Here is a 21,153-nt window from a genome sequence, read left to right as displayed (position 1 = left end):
ATATCTCTCTCACACCTGAAAAAGGCTCCACGGCCGAAACGTTGTGTTCTCTTTCTTCTTTTTTTCAGCATGGAATAAACCTATTACTTGTTTTTTTGGGTTACTAGTTTAACTTAAAAGTTTTCTATGTCGTATGTCTTAGTTTTTGTTAAACAGCTGCAAATGCTTTCATACACCAAATTATATATATATATTGTAGCGCCACGCAGCCGAACCCGAAACTGTTACTATATATATATATTCATTCAATAGCAGAAAGCCACCACTAGATATGTTTTAGGTAAGACATCCGTTCATATTAAATATTAAATTATTCATAAAGTGTATCTTGTTAAACATGATCCAGAATCTATCTCGAATTAGATGATCACGGTGTATTTTGTAACATGAATAAAGAAACTATACTTCATGTGTTCTATCAATGTATTCAAACCAAAATGTTTTGGAGCGACTTGGAATATTCCGTACTCACATCTTTACATATTAAGATTTCTCTTAGTGGATTTGACACCTTACGTTGTTTAACACGCCCGGCTATGGACAAAACGTTTATAATTATAATAAATCTACTACGAATTATGGGGAGATGCCGTATCGATAAAATGAAATGGTCGGAGTCTTCTCCAAATAGTAATCCGATTAAAATAAAATGGTATTGCATGTTAAAACTAAAACATTAAAAATAAGAAAGCTTAACGAAGCAGTAACATTTCACGTTAGGCCAAGTTATTTCTGTAAAGCGAGTACCATTATTCTTGTGATGTATGTATTCATTCGAGGTTATTTAATGTTGTTTTCTGTTAATGGTGATAAATAAAGCATTACAAAATCAGTTTGGAGGAGGACAGTGATGAATCCAATCAGGAAATTAAGGACTCAGATGGAAAAACATCCAGAATGTTTCTGGCCCTCAAGGACTGAATTTCCTATACGTGCCGAACTCCGCATCTCATTCGTATTTTTTTAACCGAACAGATTTTAGAATAAACAGCCACTGCCAAAGGAGTCTTATTTGAAGTTGGGAGGAAGCAGGAAGCGCAGAACCCGAGGAAACCTCAGCCTCCAGGCGTTTCCTGCGGTTTATCCCATCCCTGCAGTGGAACTGGAAGACGCGAAATGCACTGGCGAAGGTTAACGTTTATGCGATTAGAACGACTTTGCGAGCAGAACGCACCGCCTTTAACCTCCTGATCACGACAGGGTAGTGACGATTACAGACCATTTTATTCTGCGATGTAGAATACGCATTTTAAGGCTTCAACATTCGTGTTCTAACAATTAGAATACCTTGGCAATGTACCCTAGATGTTCAGTTACTTTCATGGAGTGTATGGCCTTCACGTTACATATCCCTTTTCCAAAGGGATTACAGAATGAGAAGTTTTGATGTCAAACAAAATCCTGCAGCTACATAGCCCGCTCGAAAAAATCCGCCTGTCTCCCACACGGTGGCAGCAATAACCGATCGAGTTGCACGGAGGACTGCAAATCAACTCGTCAACCTGGCGTAAATACACCCGAGAGGTCATATAAATAAGCTAATAAGCTGAAAGAGATTTAAAGTCGTTTCTCAAGCGCCAGAAAATGTTTCAAACCGAATCCTCTCGGCTCATCAACCTTGTCGACCCTCCTCAGCTAAATGACTCGTTTTTAAAAAAGAAATCGCAAAAATACCAGTTGCCCCACCCCAAGTAAAAAGGTATAACGGTTAAAAAACTGACTCGGACACAGCAAGGGCTCATATATACAAAATCTTTATTACAATTGGCTTCCTGCACTCCCCACTCCCTTGTGCAAGTGGTCCCTACTGCAAACATTTAAAAACCAAAACTTCACCGGAAGCACAAGGTCGAAAGAAACGCAAGAGAAGGACATCTGGAAACGTCTCCTCTTCCCCATCGGATGCTGGCAGTGACCAGCAGCGAAAGAAGAAGACAAACCACAAGCTTCAGGGAAAAAAAAAAAAGTTTAAAAAGGATCAAAAAAGTGTTCACATTATGCTTGCGTCCGCTTACCCCATCTTCCATCTGTTTTGAGTTTTAGCCCTTAAACAACATGGGAGGCAGACAGGCGTAAGAAATCCAGCCGATTCCAGTTCAGAATTTGGAATGTTCAGAGTTGTACCTTGGAATGTTTTCCTTGGATTGGCGAGACTAGAAAGCATGCGGAGCCCAAAAGCCCAGGCAGTGATACCGGCTAAGCTTTCCAAAAAAAAAAGCTAAAAAAATGTGGTAAACCCTGCTCGAGAAGGGTAAGTAACACTGCTGAGAAGACAGGGGAAATGTATCAAATCTGGACACTTCATCTGGGTTTTTTTTAAATACAGAACAGCCAGTTTGAGAGTAGCTGAACTCGGGCAGAAAAATCTAACTTCACTTCCCTTAGACTGCAAAACTCCGCCGGTTCCACGCCCAGACTGGTCAGCGCACTTCCCTAATTATAAGCAAACCGGCTCCTGGTTAAGGTCCAAAAATGTATTTTGTGATCAAAGTCAAACAGAACAAAGTAAGACGGCTGACTTAATTCCAACTACAGCCATAATGTTATTCACAGGAATGTTCATGTAACCTTCATTACTAACAGCTCCTCACCTTCACCTTCAAACCAATAAATCAGACTCCTAACAGGCCAATCTCTTAATCCCCCACAGAATGCATTCTATCTCATGTTTCCTTCAATGTTAAAAACTGGACTGCTTTAGGAAAATCCACAAAGATCTAAGATTATTTCCACCAAAAATTAAGCTTTTTCAAGAATCATTTACACTCTTGATGCAGTGACTGAACCACAGCGGAAAGGAATGCTTTCATTTCAAGTCAGGAATGAGAGAAGGACTGGAATTGGAAGGAAAAATAGGCCTCACCCCCTAGGAGTCTAGTAGGGATTCTACAGACCTAAAACAAGCTTAAAAAGCCAATCTTGGGGAGTCATTTAAAATTGAGCTCAGGATAAAAAAAAAGTTAAGATATCCCTTGTAAAAACAGCAGCAAATAACAAAATATTGAAGAAAAATTAAAAATCAAATCAAAGTAACTTCCATTGTAACAGAAGCTGCAGCAGTGGTCTGAGAAGAGGTGGAGAGTAAGTACAGGGGTAAGAGTTCCATTAGTTCTAAAAACCTCTACAGTAAGACTGTAAACATCATTTCAGGAGGAAACAAAATGATGAGCCTAATTAAAAAAAAAAGGACTAATTCAGGACAGATAAGAATATAATTGTAAATCAAGTTGGGGGGGGGGGAAAGGTTAATTTCTGGAAAAGAATATTCTTCTTTGGGTCCCCCGTTATCCTGATAAACATCTGGAATGAATTAACGCGCTGACTGTCCTCTCTGGGTCCAGTTGTTTCATGTTGCTTGGCGAGTGGGTGACCGGGAAAGAGGGGTGGGCGTCGGGGTTAAGGTTGCAATCCTTAGGGAATTATAGGAAAGCTGAGGGTCATGGGAATAGGACAGAAAAACAACTCCACATCTTCCAAGTTTACGGATAACAGCAATACAACGTCAACTGTGGGAGAAAGTTTGTGTTGCCGACAAATTGTCCAAATGGATTTATGCTGTAACCAACATCACTTGATCTACCAATTCAACATTTCTTAAGGGTTTTTTGCATGCAGAAGGAGAAGTCAACCTGCAGCCAAACCGATAATGGGAACCACAGTTCATCTGGCATGGAGCAGCAATCGTAGAAGGCACTGCTGACAGCCTTCTGAGTAAGGACTTCAGCTGCGATTCCTGGGGCGGGGGGCAGTCCTATGACCTTCTTTTCTAATCAGAAACAAACAAAAAATCCACTTCATCAAGGCTGTTTTGAAGCACACTACCCAGATAGGGAAATTAAAAAAAAAAGATAAAAAGCTCTCCTGACATATTCCGGCACATCACTCCCTCCCTGCCCATACTCCTGCTCTCCTCGGCTTCTAGTAGTCCTGCCTGTCTTCTTGGTAGCCCTCATCCTGGTACTCCTGGCCAAACCCACTCTCTGCCCCGTTCTCTCCCCCCTCGCTCTTGGGGCAGTACTTGGCATCGTAGATCTGCCGGCCCAGCCCGAAGTTCTGCCCGCTCTGGCTGGCGCCCTGGTTGTAGCCCATCTGCAGAGACATGGTGCTGTTGTCGCACTTGTCCGTCCCCAGCTTTTGGTCGTAGATGGCACGCCGGGTGCCAGGGGCTGTCATGCCAGCCTGTTGAGAAAATGACAAAAAAAAGATTCTGGGTCTAGTTTTACTACCTTTCACTTAATCATTAAGAAAAGGTGGCAAGATCTCCAGCCCCTCTTTGATTGGAAAAAACATCCCCCCTTGAATAAACCCCAGTGCTGGGTCAGGCAACTCCAGTCCTGGGGTGCCACATTCGTTTATGGATTTGTTCTATCTCAGACCTGAATGAGTTACTTTAGTTAAGGGTAACTAGAGTTCAATTCAAATGTCTTCCAGTTCTTAAGCAGGTGCTAATTTAAAGGACCCTCTTAGACCTCGTACTGGAGGAGCAGTTCCCTGTCTTAGTCATTCAGATTTCCATAACCTTCCTCGTAGCCGCACAAGCCCCTGCTGGCCACTGAGCTACAGTATAATCATGAAGACCCCAGCTGCAAAACCCACTAACACCGACTCAGATCCTAGCTGGGCTTCAAGCATTTCAACAACTGATTGTTCACAACTGTTAGTGCCATCTGCGTACATCTGTGCGCGACAGGCATTGTGGTTAAGGATGCCGTGAGGCAGCAGTGCTTTGCTCACGAACGCACGGAAAGCTTGTGCTCTCATTTTCAAAGTGTTTTTTTGTGTTTGTTTTGTAGTTGCTGTTCATTATGGGGTCTTAAGGAAGTGAAAAAGATTCTTTAGGGTAATGGTCAACAACAGTATGCACATCATTCTAGCTGATCCCTTGGATAGCGATCTATTATGAAAAAATGAAAAACGTAAATATATCATTAATTATCTTACAGCTCTAGTTGGCTTATGTGAGTAGAACTGCGTTGTTGACTAAGCTTACTATAATGTTCTGTATGGTAACATGTATAGAGTGGTTTTTGAGTGAACTTGTCTTTGGTTCAGAACGGGGTGGAATTTTTCCCATAAGGAATAATGCAATTTATATTTTCGATTTATGATCTTCAGAATTTCAGTAATGAATTGGGTTCGGATACTGGGGTATGAGTGCATGCGAATTTAGTAGGTACATTTAAAGGGAAACGGGTCACAGATCAAAAGAAGACTTCCTTTTAGAATATTCAGAACTATTTTTACTTTGCACAGATCCCCTGTGATGCATGTTCTCGTGCCATTGTTGGCTAAGATCGTGCAATGAATTTTTTAAACAAGGGTTGAATGGAAAAGAAAAAAAAGTTTAAATATTTAATTTTAATTTTTCACACACAAAGCCTTTCATATCCCAGATGTTGGAACAGCACTCGATCCACAACTAAGGTTCGAAATTAACTGAGACGTTGAAGAGAAAATCGGCCTGTGGAGGCAGTGGACAAGACAAGCCGATGAGAACGAATCCGTTTGCTAGTTCCAGAAGTTAAGAACTATTTCTTGGGAAATGTGATGAAGGTTAAGAGTTGGGCACAGCAGGGCCAAGAGGCTGAGAGCAGTGCCTGCATGTGCAGATTTGAGCACAGGGAGGTGAAGCTGATGCAATGGGGCAGGACAGCACTCACCTGGCTGGCCCCCTTGTTTGTGCCCATCTGCAGGCTGATAGTGGAGTGGTCCATGGGGGGTGGGATGTGAGCCTTGGGGTCATACAGGTGCCTCCTGGTTCCGTAGGCATTCATGCCCGCCTGGCTGGCACACTTATTGGTGCCCATCTAGAAGAGGAGAGAAAAGGGAACTTAACTCATCTCTCCTGGACTCCTTCTGCCTCATCATTCACCTTCCAAACGCATGATCCCATTCCATCTGAGCTCTCTAGAGCTGAACACCGTCAACCACTTTCAATGGTCAGTAGGACACACCCACCATCTCCCGGCCCGTACCTGCAGCCCAATGACGCACTGTCCAGCCTTCATCTTCTCCTCGTCAAAGGCCCGCTCCTGCTTGTCCGCGTACTTCACCCCGATGTCCACACAAGACTGCAAGCCCTTCGTCTTCGCCTGCACAGGAGGTCATTGGAAGGAAGGTTACAAGACTGGAGGCGGCCATTCAGTGCGTCTTGAAATTCCAGAGTCAAGGCAAAAGGCTGTGGTGTGCCTGTCATCTGGGCTCTAGCATGATTATTCACTGGAACTTAAGCATAACGTTGAAATGCCAATAATTTGAGGAATCGAGTAAGTACCAAAGGTTGCCAAAACCACCTCTGGAAGCACATGGATAATTATCCACGACAATAAGCGTGTGCAACACGGTGACCACGACACCAAGCCTAATGTCATCCTCACCATGCCAGCGAGCGCCAGGAGAGTGGTCTGGACCTGGGTCATGTTGCCGTTCTCAAACAGATCATTGGCTTCGAAGATATCATGAGGCTTCAGTCCGTACACTGTGATGGCCTTGATGAAGTTGGACAGGTTCTCCAGCTGAAACGGGCCATCAGAGAAGCAGAGCATTAATAATTCTTCTGAAGCAGCACCCGGATTTTGAAATGGGACAAAAACAGAAAAAGAAGGGAAATCTGAAACAATCCTGCCATTCATGGAAAAAAAAGATAATCACTTGTGCATCGAAGCCATGCTGGCCCTGAATGAAGGACAGACCATGCTCTATAAATGGAAACTGCTTGTGACAAAAAGCAGAGGTCTTGTTGTCACTGCACATCAACCCCAGTGCAAAAAAGTTAAAACAGCTGCATCTCAAAAACATAAGCCTTTTCAACAAGATGACAGATGGCAGCTGAAAGCTTATTGATCTAGTAGAGACAAGTTCTAAGGCTACCAACACCAGATGGGCAGCCACAGCAAACACTCATCTGAAACAGATCCTTAACCCTCAGCCCCGATTCTGTTTACAGCTCTTCACGCCACCCATCCTAGCCCTTGTGTGGAGCCTGAAAAGCAGGTTGGCTTGGAATCCCACTAATTATGCAGCAGAACTGAGAGAAACTAAAACTGCCCTGGCACTAGAGGTTAAAAAGAGAGTAAGACACCTGACAGCAGATCACCCCTGCATTAAAAACAGTTTAACAATGGCCAATGATGTGACCCTTCTCTCTTTACAACATAAAAGAGTTAAGGATGCCCGTTTATAACTAGGAACACCAAAACACTGCAAGGGATAGGTAGTGTACAATTACAGAAACCTTTTTGGTTGAATCATAGAAAATGATAGCATTGCAGAAAGTATTTGGATAGTCTATTTTAAATCTGCAAATTCAATCGCCACATGCGATGAAGTCTAACCTTTAAGTAGGGATCAAGCCTATATGACAGGAAACTATTACTCATCTGTATGAAAATAGGCACGATCACAATTGCTGTAGCCAAATGGTATTGTTCAACAGATTTTCAAGGCTCCTTAGCCCGGTCATCATTGTTCACAACATGCCATGAAAGATTGTACTTAGTTAAAGGACAGAATAAAGACATTAGCTGTGCTGATCTCAAACATCACAATTAAACAATGAAATGAAACAAACATGGCACAAGAATTCAAGCTGTTCTGTTCCAAGATGCTAACTTTCCACCTCAGCACAAGATTTCTTTTCCCCTCAAAGGTCAAGGCTGGTTTCCGAAATTTACAAACTCATTTCCTTTGTAAGCAGCAGCTGCTCAGAAAGCCAGCGCTCCCATTGTGGCAAACAAGGACATTCTACTTTGGTGAGAGAGAGCTGGATAAAAATAAACATTTGGGCTTGATGATAAAAAGGAAATTTTGTATAATGTGGCTCTGAAGTCCAATACGAGGAAAGTAAATTCTTGAAGTACACAAAGTGAAATTCCCCTTCACTGGGAAAAGAACTGAAGATGCATCAGGTTAAAAGTCTGCACTATAAAGCTCCATACTATAGAACAGAGCTCTGAGCAGGATGCATGACGTGTGGAATTGTCTATGAGCAGTAAGGTGGTCGTGAATTAAACGTCTTATTTTTAATTAAAACAAACAGCAACTATAATGAATGCAGCTGGAACCTCGACATTAAAGAGAATGAAATAATCCAGTTCCCATGGAGCTGTGATGTGGACATCCTTCTGTTACAGCCAACAATCCCACTCTCAGCATGCATTCTCAGCAAGTTTCTGTCCAGTTAGTTCTAATAAGGATCACCCTGTATATTACAGTCAATAAGAAGCCCTCTTTTCAAAATAATGTACTTAGTCTGCACAAGTGCCACCAATGAGAATTACTACTATGTCCTGGGTTGGTAATAAGTGTTACAGACAAAGATCCCAACTCACCTGATGCCAGTTCAGAGAAGATTGATTTATCTTCCTCACAGAGCCGGGTTGCAGTTTGTTGATCAGCCTACAGTGGATTAAAAAGCAAAAACTAAAAAAAACTCAAACTCTCAAGGGTCTTAAACATCAGATGAAGTGCTATAGAATAAATGACATTTTCTCTTTTGATTTTTTGGCAAGCAGAAGAACTGGCAGATTCTTTTTGAATTCTGGCAGGTTTTAACTCAGTGATAGGATGCATGAATGAGCACTTTTTTCCCATTTGACTGCTGCTGTATACTCCAAGATACATCACTCAGACTGCACCAGTAGCATGCCCAGCTGTATAAATGGTGTAAGTTGTTCTGGGTGAAACTGGCAGCTACAGATTGGTGTTAATGTACCAGCCTGCACTCACTCCACTGTCACATTAGCCTGAACCCCAGCAGCCCTACGTACTCGCAGAGAATGATGCCATTCTTCAGACCCTTCTGGAAATCATCCCCGATGGACCTCCCAGTCACTTCCTCGATCCAGACTCGGAGCTCCTCCTCCTTCTGAGGGTCATACTTCTGGGCAATCTGCAGAAAAGAGAGTGATTTATGTAGCCGGGCTTTACAGCAGCTCTGAGAAGTTGGCCCCCAGCAATCAGCACAGTGAAACCCACCACATTCGCTAGTGCGCCGCCTGTGCTGTTTGAGCCATTGAAAGTAGTGTCTTAGGTGCTCTCATTCCTGACATAACACCTTTTTTTCCCAGGGACGCGACGCCACTCAGCCCCCCTACATTGGCTCTGCACAAATGATGCTTTCATGGAGCACTAACGAACGCAGCAGGGATCATTATTTGCGCTGTCTGAAGGGGAGGGGCAAGTTCTCAGAGCTCTTCACCAAGAGCAGAAAAAGATTAGTGAACAATTGTTCAGTAAGAATTTGAACTTTGCTGAAAGTGACAATATCATAAATTGATGCATACGTCAGGTTGGGTTAACAGGAGTGTAGCAGACGTGTCGAGTTGATATTCTTGTGTTCTACCCAAAATGGCAGCCAAACATCTCCTTCCTCCACTAAGATCTATTTCTATTTGGTACAAGACTCTTGAAGCCTGACAAATTTCTCAATCCTGCAGACCTCAGGGTCCTGTCCGGTTATGGCTGTTTATTTGCTCTCACAGTCAGAGATGGACACACCATCCCCCTCCAGCCTCACATTGCAACAGGCGGTCTTCAGCACCGCAGCGCATCCTGTCGATGACATCAGTGCATCCTCTTCACCTCTCCACACAGGATGTAGGAGGGTAGAGCCTAGGAGCTCAGCACAAGGTGACATGTAGCGCAAAGGCACTGAGCTCCAGAGGAGTGATCTCTGCACCCCACTGCCCCCTAATCCTGGCAATCTTGCTTCTTCAAAAGACTGGGAGACAGTAACTGATGCTAAGCCAAATAAACAAACATGGCTAATGCATATCCTATAAAATAAAAATGACTTCTACATTTTGTACTATTAGTAAACTGTAGGCAGCCACACCCAAGTTAAAACCCCAGTTCAGTTAAGTAATATAAAGAATACTGGCAGCTTCAACATGCCCTGCGCTCCAGTAATTTTGCAGATGCGACCCCATTCACCCTTACTTTCACAGTGCTAAATCCTCAGAAATGTGAGCCTTTACCTTTTTATGACATATGGCAGCAAGTTGATCTGAAGAACATATTCTAATTAATTAGCACTAACCTTATCCGTTTTTTCTTGATGCACAGAAATACTTCCAGTATAAGGGCCAAGCAAGAAATACCCATCTGCCCAAAGCAGATGCTGATGCATCTCTAAAATCTTATCAGAGTGCCATTTTAGTACATCACTATCCCGCAGTTTTGTAAAGGCCTTAAACTTTTCAGAAAGTCAAAATATGGCACACTTTACAATCGCTCCTCAGAAGGAATCAAATTTGAGTGATGTCAGCTGTATCTCAGCTGTCTCAACTTTGTGGATTGCAGTCTCTTTTACATGCCCTAACAGAACACATGGAATCTGCTGTAAAAAAAAATCCTTCCTCTTCCTCAATTCCTCCAACACGAAGCAGTAATACTCTTAAGAAAACACTCAGCCATACAAAGCGGCCTATTACAACAGCAAGCCACTCCAACAGGAAGTTAGTTTGCCGCCTGCTGCATCACTTCCTCTTCTGAACATTAATAACAGGTGTGGCAGTGCTGCGCCCGCTACACCGCCTTTTTTATCCTGAGCTTCCATACTTTCTGGCTTTCTGGGTGTTGCCGAGAGGAGAGAGAACTTGACAAGAGGTTCCAGTCCTCAGCTCAGTCGCAAAGATGCTGCGCTGAAAGTTTCAGAGTGTCCACACAGCTCCTCGGTGATAAACGCCCATGCTGGAGAAATCGTCTACGATACCTCCCGCACTCCAGCCTCACACTGTGACCACATTCTTTCTGAAAGATTATGCCTCCTGAGAAGAGCGGTCGTAAGCCTGAAATAACGAGTGCTAACCAGCAATTCTGAAACCACTCATTTAAAATTAAGGTGTAAAAGAATGAGGTTGGAAATAAAGGTCCTAGACATTCTGCTAACTCCAAAAGGCTGACAGTTCAGGTTCTCGACAGTCCTTGGCAGTGATATCAACACAGGGGAAACATGCACTGACTAGAAAAATGAATCAAGTAATTATAAACCAAAAGGTCTTACTTTATAGATGTAATAGGGCTAATAGCTTCATAAGTTTGTTAAAAAGTTTTAGAACAAACACCAATGGATACAGAGTGTATGAAAAATAATTTTTAGATACTTCAGACTTTAAAAGATCCTAAAATTGCAGGTAGTTTGTATTCATAGAAATGCATGCAAGTGGATTTTGAACCATTTTCTCAACATATAAACATTTAATGAAACATCACGCATGTTTACAGGAAAGCTATATGAGCTAAACGGCCTCATGTTGCTTGAAACCATTTTTGGACATCCACATGTCCACTACAGAATCAGAATAATACAAGTGTTGTTTCTTTTCTGACATATTTGTAGAACAAGACACGTCTAGGCTCTTGGATGTGGAATTATGTTGTAAAAAAGACTAACGTCCACTTGTAGGCCTGACAGACCCTCCTGCATAGCGGCCTACCTACACGTTTAGTGAGCATTGAAACACCAGCTGTGTGCAGTGATCAATGCTTTAATGCTGTGTGGCACAAAAAGGCCACAGCCACTTCGGAAGAAGTTGGTGGGTTTAATTCTTTTCTCATGAAGAGGATTTTTAGCTTTAGCTGCACTCACAGAGATCAACAGTGGTGTGCAAACAGAACAGAACACCTGAAATCGTTTTTTCAAGAAAAAGAAAATACAGGTTTACCGCTTGCCAGGACTAGTCCTCAAGAGCTCCATGCACATTAACCAAGCAGCAAATGACAAGGGTAAACATCAGAGAAAAAGCTAACCAGGGATTACCCTAAGGTTCCAGAAATGCTTTTACTGGATTTTTTCTTAAGTCCCAGCCATTCGGAGAATTCCCCTACTTCTGCTTACTCATTTTTTGTTGGTTTCACTTTGCACGTGTTCCACAAATAAGTGTAAATCCTCTATTATACTGTAGATGCTCTCATTTGCAGTGCTGTACAATAGAAATGCAGTTACGGACTACAGAATACACTGCACTGTACATCAGTCTCTAAATGATGGTTCCTTTAAACCTCAACTTACCTCAAATCAGAAAAGGAAGTGCTCTCCCCTTAACTTACTCAAATTACTGTTCTCAGATCTGCCTGAGGTTCTCACTTACTGTATATCTAGTGGAGACGGACACAGGTTCTCTACAATTCCAAATAAGCTACACAACTTTCCACTTGCTTTGCATTGTATTTGACAAATTCCATCAGATTCTCTTATGTCCTTAACATACAATTTGGTTAGAAGACACTACCTTCCTAATTTTCCATAAATGCTGCAAGTACACACTACATATTTAGAATAAACTCACGGTCTTTTTCCCCCACCAGTTAGCATAGCTAACCGAGAAAAGAACAGATGCTGTAAGTGCCAAACGGATAGCAAAAATGATAAGCATACGTGTAGTTCTGGAATATATTAACTGGAAACAGAGCCAAAAACCATTGCATAACATGACCTAGTGCTAGTTATTTTTCCCCCTGAGTTAAGTGTATTTTCAAAAGTGAATGAACGTTCATCAATATACAAGGTTAAAACAGATTTTACTTTTCAAACCTAAAATCAAATCTATTTATTGTATCCCCCTCCCATCAACATTAAGCCCCAGTCCCAATCCTCATCAGTCTCCACCCCCTATCATCATCATGCAGCTTTAAAGTTAAAATAATACAACTCCATATAAAGGTCAGGATCGAGCCATCACAAGAAAGGCCAAGATACATTTACTTTTCAAAGTCATTTTAGCTACTAAAAGGAGAACCGCAGTTAACGCATCTGCTTGCTGAAACGTCGTTTTAAAAGGGCACTGTTGTGGAACGCTTGGTTCTTCAACAGTGGCGTCAGGTTCTTGGGGGTGATCTGGCAGGGGTCTAAACTCACAGGACACCACCGAGTCACTCAGTGTGGGAAACTGGCAGCCCCCTGATCAAACAATGCCAGGAATTCCAGAACCACATGTTTGTGTTTTGTCTGCCAGGGCTGAAGACATTCCAATTTACAAGCCATTCCCTCTCCTCGCCCTCCCCTTAAATAAACAGCCAGGAGGGGGCCATTAGAAACAAAAAGGAACAGAGGAGCGTAACAGATAACACCACAATCCAAAAAGCCTGCCTCCATTGTAGATTATGGAGCAGAAAAAACATGACTGCGAGAATTCTAAAAATCTTTCAAAGGGCAATGAGATTTGAAAAGCACTTTGTGGGAAAACTACATAAATTTAAGCCTTTGTTTAGGGGGTTCTCATAAAACTGGCACTTTATCTAGCAAAAAATCTTAAGACTCAATGCAGAGAAGCTAAATCTATTTCATTTTAACAGCCAAACCTCTACAATTCAACACCAGGTGCTCACTACTTCAAGCTTGTTCCTTTATTTTGAATAAATGTGCACAGAAAGTCTTCTAAAGTTATAATACTTAGCTTTACTTTTGAAGATTGCCAATGCGCTGTGCAAAACCTCAAAGCTTGTGAAACCTGAAATAGATCATACTGCCTTGCAATTACAGTCTTAGTGTTTTTTTGCAACAGCAATATTGTAGCTTTACAAAAGCCACCTCTAGGAGCAAACGATGCAAAAAAAAACAACAATGCAGGAACAGTTAGAAAACGAGCAAGTGAGATATTTATCCATCCATTCACTAACCGGTTCGTCCAAATCAAGGTTGCAGGGAAGCCAGAGCCTATCCCGGGAAAAATCGGGGAGCAAGGCAGGGTACACCCTGGATGGGATGTCAGTCCACTGCAGGGCTGATGCCAACACAGACATGCACAAATCCACCATGCCAAATTTCCCAGATGCCAGTTCACCTACCCGTATGTCTTGGGACTGTGGGAGGAATCTGGAGCACCTGGAGGAAACCCACATGAACACAGGGAGAACATACAAACTCCACACAGACAGTACCCCAGGTCCAGAATCGAATCCTAGGCCCCGATGCTGCAAGGCAGCAATGCTCACCACTGTGCCACCCCCCAAGATCCATTTAGCCTGGATGATATTTAAGTAAATCTCATAACTGTGCTGAAGTATAAAAATAAGGTTCTCCTTGGAATTCTTTTGAACTTTGTGTGGCCATCATCGGAGCCAACAACCACTATTTTCTCAAACGGTCATCTGGGAGATGAGGAACGTGCATTACTCCTTGTCTGCACTTGGAGAGATCGGAGCACGTCCAGAACGCAGTAGGAACATTTCACAACTGACAGCTCCACCTCAAGACTGCAAGATTTAGAATACCCCTCACGATGCCTCAGCCCACTCAGGAAAACTACATATGGGACATTCCAACTGGGAAAGATTTATGCTAGTGATGGAAAACAGCAGCAATGTTTGTACTTCTGCATTACTTAAATCTCCCAGCCCCGTGGGTGCTGCTGAGGGCTAAACAACCTGCAGAGCCAAGACTGGACATCCCTGCCTGTTATATATCCTCTCCTGCAATTCACATTCAGTTCAGGTGCATCCGCAGTTCTCCTCTCCTAAATGGCATCTCCAAGATGACGCACGTGGCCAAAACTACACGTGCTGCAGGAGGTCAACTTATTATTAAGCCATCTCAAAACTTGTACTGTTTTGTGTGCACTAAGCCAAGCAAATGTACTTTATATCTAAAACAGTAGGTCAAGGGTTGTGACGCCAATGTCCGAGGAGGCTGGGGACCTCTCTCTGACATGTGACATGTTCATTATACAGTAAACAATCATTCAAATACATTCCATCCACTCCTGTGCAACTGTATCAGGTTGGCGAGAGACCTGGTCACCACTGGTTTGAACTGGCTGGGGTCTGCTTGCCTACAGCTCAGTAAGGTGACTTTCAGACAAAAAAAATGTTTTGGGCTTTCTCCTCACCACATTAATGCCGTCTCATTGATCCCCACAGAAGGCTCTGCACAAAGTAAGACTGTGATGTGTTTAAGTCTCTTCTCTAAATATGCAGCACTAGGGAAAAGCAAGCAGCACCGCGTGAAGTGTTTTGATTCGTCCCTTAACAACACTATTGGTGCACGTATCAAAGATCTACAGCCGAGGACCCACAAAGCACATCAAAACATTAAACAAGTATTTTGAAACAGTCCTCAATGACGACCTCCTGAAGACCACCAAGTTGGAAAGCTTAACTGAGGTGTACCAGACCCACTGATGACCAGCTCAGTGCCCTGAGCTGCAAGAGGAGCAGTCAGACTCTCTAGTCAGGCCTGAGCCTTGTAGTACAGTCAACCAGCCAGCAGGTACTGAACCTTAACTGAGGGCATCTTCGCTCTTCCCAGTCGCCAAAAACCCAAGGCTGCTGCAACTTAAAATTCAGCAGAACCCAGACCTCCACAACCACAAGCCACAGGCTGAATCTCATCATTACCTACCACATTCAGGGCAGAACTGGGAACTTGCTTTAAGTATGTGCAGGACAAGTGCAGGGTTCTATATAGAGCAGAACAGGAACATGGACAGATTGAGCCTTGTACAACTATTTTATTTTCTTTCCATATTTACAGTAAATTGTTTATCAGTAAGAGCAGGTCATTAGCTCTCTCTTTAGTTGATATATTTTACACCGATCTTAATCTAGGAAGAATACTTGTGGTAATTTCCCTTATTCCCTCTTCAAACAGACTGCAGATTCTCCCCTCCTCCTCAGATCTAGCTTTCACACAACATTGCACAAAATACTGACATTATGGCTTCACTAGAAAAATTACACCCCTAAAGCTTCAAATGCCCAGCGTAAAAAAAAAACTCCAAAAAGAAAACGAAACATTCCTTCCTCACAAACCCATTCCGTCAGCAAAGAGATCTGGCATCGTTTGTGGCGTCATAACCTTGGGAGTCAAAACAAAACAGCTCGGCAGTGAAGATCTTAGGATGTCAGAAAGTACAGAACCAAAACCAAAGCTGGATGCTTCACCACTGCTCTGCTTTTAACCCAAAACCCCATTTCAATCCATGTTCCACTAAAGCTGCATTTTCTCCCAGCGCATGCAACACAGCAGTAGGAACTGCAAAGTGAAACAGAAAAATGATGCTATGAGTCAGTGTGTAACCAAGGATGGATGTTACAGCATGCGTTTTCAAAGGAATTTCACATTCTTCTTATGTAAAATGCTGACTTTTCGGATGTTCTGTGGGCAAGCCTCTCAGTGCTGTGTTGCAGAAAAGTTGTTGACTTTTCCCAAGACCTGTTTAAAAGGTTCGTCATTCAGGACTTGTGCAGACCTGGACCTGACCTTGATTCTGCGGAATTGCCTCTTGAAAGGATTGGGAATGTGTTCCAGGAATCCAGCCTCAGCTAAATCGGGTATTGGTTCATCTGTGGCCAGTTTTTAATAAGAGAAAGCTGCGAGAAGCTGGATTTTCTTTACAAAACTCTGCTCCTGTGTCCCACACGCACTTTGGCCTGTGTACGCAAGCCTGATCCATTTAATAAAATCAGCTATGCAGCACCTTGATCAAACACACACTGTTGTGCAAAGATCTTAGCCGCTGTTAGGAATTACATGTGTGTTAAGAGTATTGTTTTCCCCAATATTAGACAAATTATTAATGCAGCTTATCTGAGAAGAAACCAAACCCGTCATTTAGCAATGTTTAATTCACATTTCAAAACCTGATAACTCCAGTTAATATATACACAAGAAATCAATATGAAGTGTTGTACTGGCTAATCACAATAATAGTGGATTAAAAGATACAATATTTGGGCAATCAATAAAATATATAAATTCCACAATATATATCAGATCTCATTTTGCAAAGCTAATACTTAATCTTCTGAAAAAGAGACGTGTACCATCAATGGAATGACCATATTGAGTGCCAATGCAACCAGTTTGGTCCAGATGTCTTAAATACTGTAGCTTAAGGGTGTCATAACGTTCCCAGAACAGACGTGACCAAATTCACATACATCGCTAAAAAACTATTTGCCTTTCACATCAGGGCAGAAATACTGTCCAGAAGTTGAGAAGATGTGCGGAGTTAGTGCCAATAATGTTTGGACTCCCCGAACTACGGTTAGAAGACTTGTTCCGATACTAAATGTGAAGGCAATGAAAACAAAAGCAAGAAAATTGAAAACAAGACAAACAAAACCAAGCAAAAACAGAAACATTGTGTGTCTTTTTAAAAAGAAAAACAGAAACATTTATACGTGGGGCCACGGTGTTTTCACAGTCAGTTGAAAGGAAAATAAATTATCCTGTCCATCTAGCTGCGCGCTCTGGAGCGATTAAATATCAATACGAAAGCAATCACTCTGCAGTCTGCAGTCCTGCAACACAGCTTCGTAGCTTTTGGTCTCTCGACTATAGGTTAATCGCACAGGAACCAAATGTTTTTAGCAGCGAAGAGGAAGGAGGACAACAGCATTCCAGAATGAAATTAATCATTAAAAAAAGTGTTTGCTGAGCGAAACTGGGCAGCATTCCTTTTTTTTGTTCATCGCGATAAACTTTTTTTTTAATTTTTTGCATAAAAAAAAGTTCGCATGCTACTTTTAATTGAATATAACTATGGAGTGCACGCACCTATTTCGGTGCAGGCAATGGGCTTTAAGGACAACGCCCCGGATTCTTCACGTTGCAATACGCCAGAAAGCAAAAGATTTTAACGCGTGAGTTGAAAAGTACACGAAAATCCAGTCCACGTAGCCAACTGCTTTAGCGAAAACGTTACTACATGATGGAAGACGTATTCTACATGATGGATTTTCAGTACAACATCAAGCATGTGGTTGGTCACGAAGGTAGTAATTCTAAGAGAAAAAAAAAGTTTTAAACTTGTAGTTACTTCAATCAAGGCCGCTGTAAATAAAGGGCTTGGCATCTAAACAGACAACTTGAGGCTGGAGACGAGCATATTCGACTCGGTAGCAAACTGCAGAACAAATAACGATATACACAGTTAATGAAGCTACTGAATGAAACGACGCGTTGAAATGGTCAGAGCAAAAAAAATAAATAAATGAGCCGCTAACACCTGCCAACATTTTTATTTTTCCACCGTAACCGAACGCATGTTGCGCCATGTGACAACTCCTTTCGGCTCACAGTTCCAGTTGTGTAAAATACTCATCATACTCACCTTGCTTTTAACCTCCGCGGAGAAGCCATAGGCAGGTCCTTTGTTGAAATGGCTAGCGGACATGGTTAGATAAATGGCCTGAGAGCTCAACAACTCGCCCAGATCGCCTTGCTTCTGCTAAACGCGACAGCCAGCGCCGAACTGCAGCTGAGCTGACTTCCCTTTCAAAGTTTTTTTACGAGAGGCTCAGCGCAAAGGCGAGTGCGCATTTGCGCTTCGGAACAAGCCCCTCCTTTCCCCCCTTTTCAGCCGTGATTGATATCAAAAACTCCTTATAAGGAAAGAAAGACCCAAATTCCTAAAGGATAGGAGTTTCCTGTATCCCACCCTATCCAAGACGTGAAGTAGCCGGGCAATCTTGAATCATTCAACCAGGAATGGATCAATGGGCTACCGGTTGACGTCACCCGTCCAAGATTTTAGTCCTTACGTAATAAGTACAAACATTGCGGGCAATATTTCGCAATGAGGCAGACATATCAACGATTCTGACTTCATGCCCGGAAGAAAATACTATGGTATTGCACATTTCTATTTGTAACCTCATTCTCATTAATATTTGTCACCCGAAAAAGTATGTAACTACCCTGTGCTGGATTGCTTAAAAATGTTCCATATTTGTCGATTAAAACATTAATGAGGTGTCAAACAAAATTAAGAAAACTTGTACTGTCAGATAATAAGTAAGGGTAATACTTTTTGAATGAGGCTTTATGTTGCTCGTATAATACAGTATTATACATTCTAAGCATTTACATACAGTTTTATATCAACATTAATAACTGTTTATGACTATCCTTCCAAAAGACATAACAGAGGTGTATACAATTTCTTAGCACCCGTAACCCCGCTCCACATCGAACCCTTTACTCCAGCCCCAATCCTAACCATAGCTCCCTAAACCTAAAAATATTGTAAAGTGCAACTTGCCAAATGCTACGAACACTTGTGTATGTTTTGGAATAGGGATAAAGGGTTGTGAATATTATGTAGCCTCTAAAACGTTATTCTGGCTACATATAGCCCAACTTTAACAACGCGTGACCGAAGTGAGTCATTACTTACATCCACATTCCGTGAAGTGCTTGGAGTAACATTATCTTGATGTGTTTTTGTCTCTTTAATGTTTTAGTTCACTGCATGTTCCCCAGTCACCCATCTATGATCAAACAACAGGCCAGCGAAGAATCGCGTACACTTCGGTCCCAACATGTTGCTGCTGTAGCGCTATCTGAGTTTGGTAAGGGAAATTTGGCCAGGACGCTGGGGTTACACCATAACTTGATGAGATTGAATGCATATGTAAACAGCTTTTTTAAATGGATGTGCATTTAACTGGAAAACAAGAGGCACGCCCTTACACAAAAGGTTGTGGGAGGCTGGAACAAGCCATAGCTTAGCTCCTAACAAGAAACTGCCGGATGAGATCCTCCATCACTTTGCTGCTAGCAACCAAACAAGCAAGCTGTGCTGAATGGCTCCCTCTCATTTGCAAACGTTCTCCTGTAAGTTTTTGTACCTGTCTAGCCCCAGCTCAGTATTGAACAATTCTGAATTCTATGTCATAGACTGGTGGTGGAAGTGCTTGGCCAATGGACATGTCCAGGCCTCTGCTGAAGTGACATCACAGAAAAACACAGATGCACCACCCTTACTATTGTAAATGGGCAAGGATGCAACAAGAAATGGGGCTGTTTAGTCTCACGTGAATTGTTGTTTTGGCAGCCAGCAGGAGCAGACGGTGAGTAGGACGTCTGATTTCGCCCTGCAGTTTGTGTGTCTGCAAGTCATTACAGGCCGCGTGTGCATTGCTAAGTGAAGCAGTGCTCGTCATTCACAGAAAAGTGCTGTCTTGGATAGCCCCGACTTTCCTCTTCCCACTGCAATGTTGGGATGTCTTTCGCATGCCCTTGGATACAACAAAAGATGCTCTTTGATTAAAAAGAAACAAAAGAAACAAGAGCAGGTCTTAAAGATAGCCCCTGGGGAAACCTGCAAATTGCATCTGCACCTTGATTTTCTTTTTGGACTGTTGTTCTGCTACTGCCTGGGCCACTTCACTCCTTTTTAGCAAAAGCAAAAAAGAGGTTCCTAGCTTCTTTGCTGCTGTTTTATCTGGCTCAGCAGGGCTCTCGTGGCCTGAAGCACACATTCCTGTGGCCGGGGAAGAGGGAAGACAAGGGGGGGGGGGGAAGAGTCGGGTTTATATATCTGGAACAAGCACCACCAGCCACCAATTAGTTGATGTTTACAGGAAACGAGATCTACCGCTCGCACTGCTTGACTGCTGCTTTCAGCGAGAGGGCTCACAGGGGCCTCCCCCGCCCCGTCCCCTGAAACAATCAAACAGGAGCTGGAAATGGGCTGTCGCTTTCTTCCTTACCAGGTGAAGGCCCCCTTAAAAGCAAGACTGAAATCCTGGATCCAAGAGTCTGGTGACGTGTTTACGATCAAGGCTGCGTCTGTTTCGGCTGTTGGCCTTCTTGTTTTCATACGGGAGAAGGCAAAAAGAAAAAGGCCGAATGGAAATTCAAAACCGGTTCTGGTAGCCGTGTGCGAAGTCTTTCCTGGGAGCATTTTTTAAAAGAAGCAGGAGCAGCAGTATGGAAGAGCAAGTTGATGACTTACTTCACCTGGGATCTCAGTAGCTCATGCTCTTGCAGTTTGGCACATAAATAAGGTAAATTGCCCAAAAGAAACAGAAGCAGTGGAATGTGGACGTCCAGAATGTAACTGCTTCTCTCCTCCCACTGGATGAAGAGATCTGATTTGCTTACACACTTATTGTAAAGTATGGACACAAGAAGTCACGGCCCAGACATGGAAATCAGATAAGAAATCAGAGGCCTCCAGTAATATCAGGGCACCACTGATAAACCTTTAAGAGCAAGGTCAGGAAGTACAGAGATTACTGTTCTGCATTTAAAAAAATTGCCAAGGTCTCTGCTCTGAAGTGTTTGTTCCTTTCTTTATGAAAGTGGAAGTTCTAGAAGTTACATCTTTCTTGAACTTCAAATATGCAGTTGCAAAATAGAACGCTGGAAGGAAGGTATTCTATTAATCTTCAAAAAAAGGAGAAATTTCAGGGAACATTAAG

At 42.6% G+C, this 21,153-nt stretch overlaps 1 protein-coding gene across 1 annotated transcript; it reads right to left on the bottom strand.

The window, feature by feature from the left end:
* Window positions 1–1,738: 1,738 nt before the first annotated feature.
* Window positions 1,739–18,397, bottom strand: cnn2 (calponin 2). Its single transcript, XM_088907403.1, has 7 exons — window positions 18,057–18,397; window positions 8,769–8,890; window positions 8,331–8,397; window positions 6,378–6,515; window positions 5,976–6,092; window positions 5,661–5,807; window positions 1,739–4,179 (listed from the first exon to the last, which is right to left on the bottom strand). Exons 1-7 carry the CDS (start codon window positions 18,117–18,119, stop codon window positions 3,919–3,921), a joined length of 915 nt encoding a protein of 304 aa, XP_088763529.1. The 5' UTR covers window positions 18,120–18,397; the 3' UTR covers window positions 1,739–3,918.
* Between the last annotated feature and the right edge of the window lie 2,756 nt (window positions 18,398–21,153).

This window comes from Atractosteus spatula, chromosome 28 (assembly GCF_055471065.1).
Source record: "Atractosteus spatula isolate fAtrSpa1 chromosome 28, fAtrSpa1.hap1, whole genome shotgun sequence".
In the NCBI taxonomy this organism is placed as follows: domain Eukaryota; kingdom Metazoa; phylum Chordata; class Actinopteri; order Semionotiformes; family Lepisosteidae; genus Atractosteus; species Atractosteus spatula.
The sequence above is the reverse complement of the archived record's forward strand: the minus strand, read 5'-3'. Positions and strand labels throughout refer to the sequence as shown.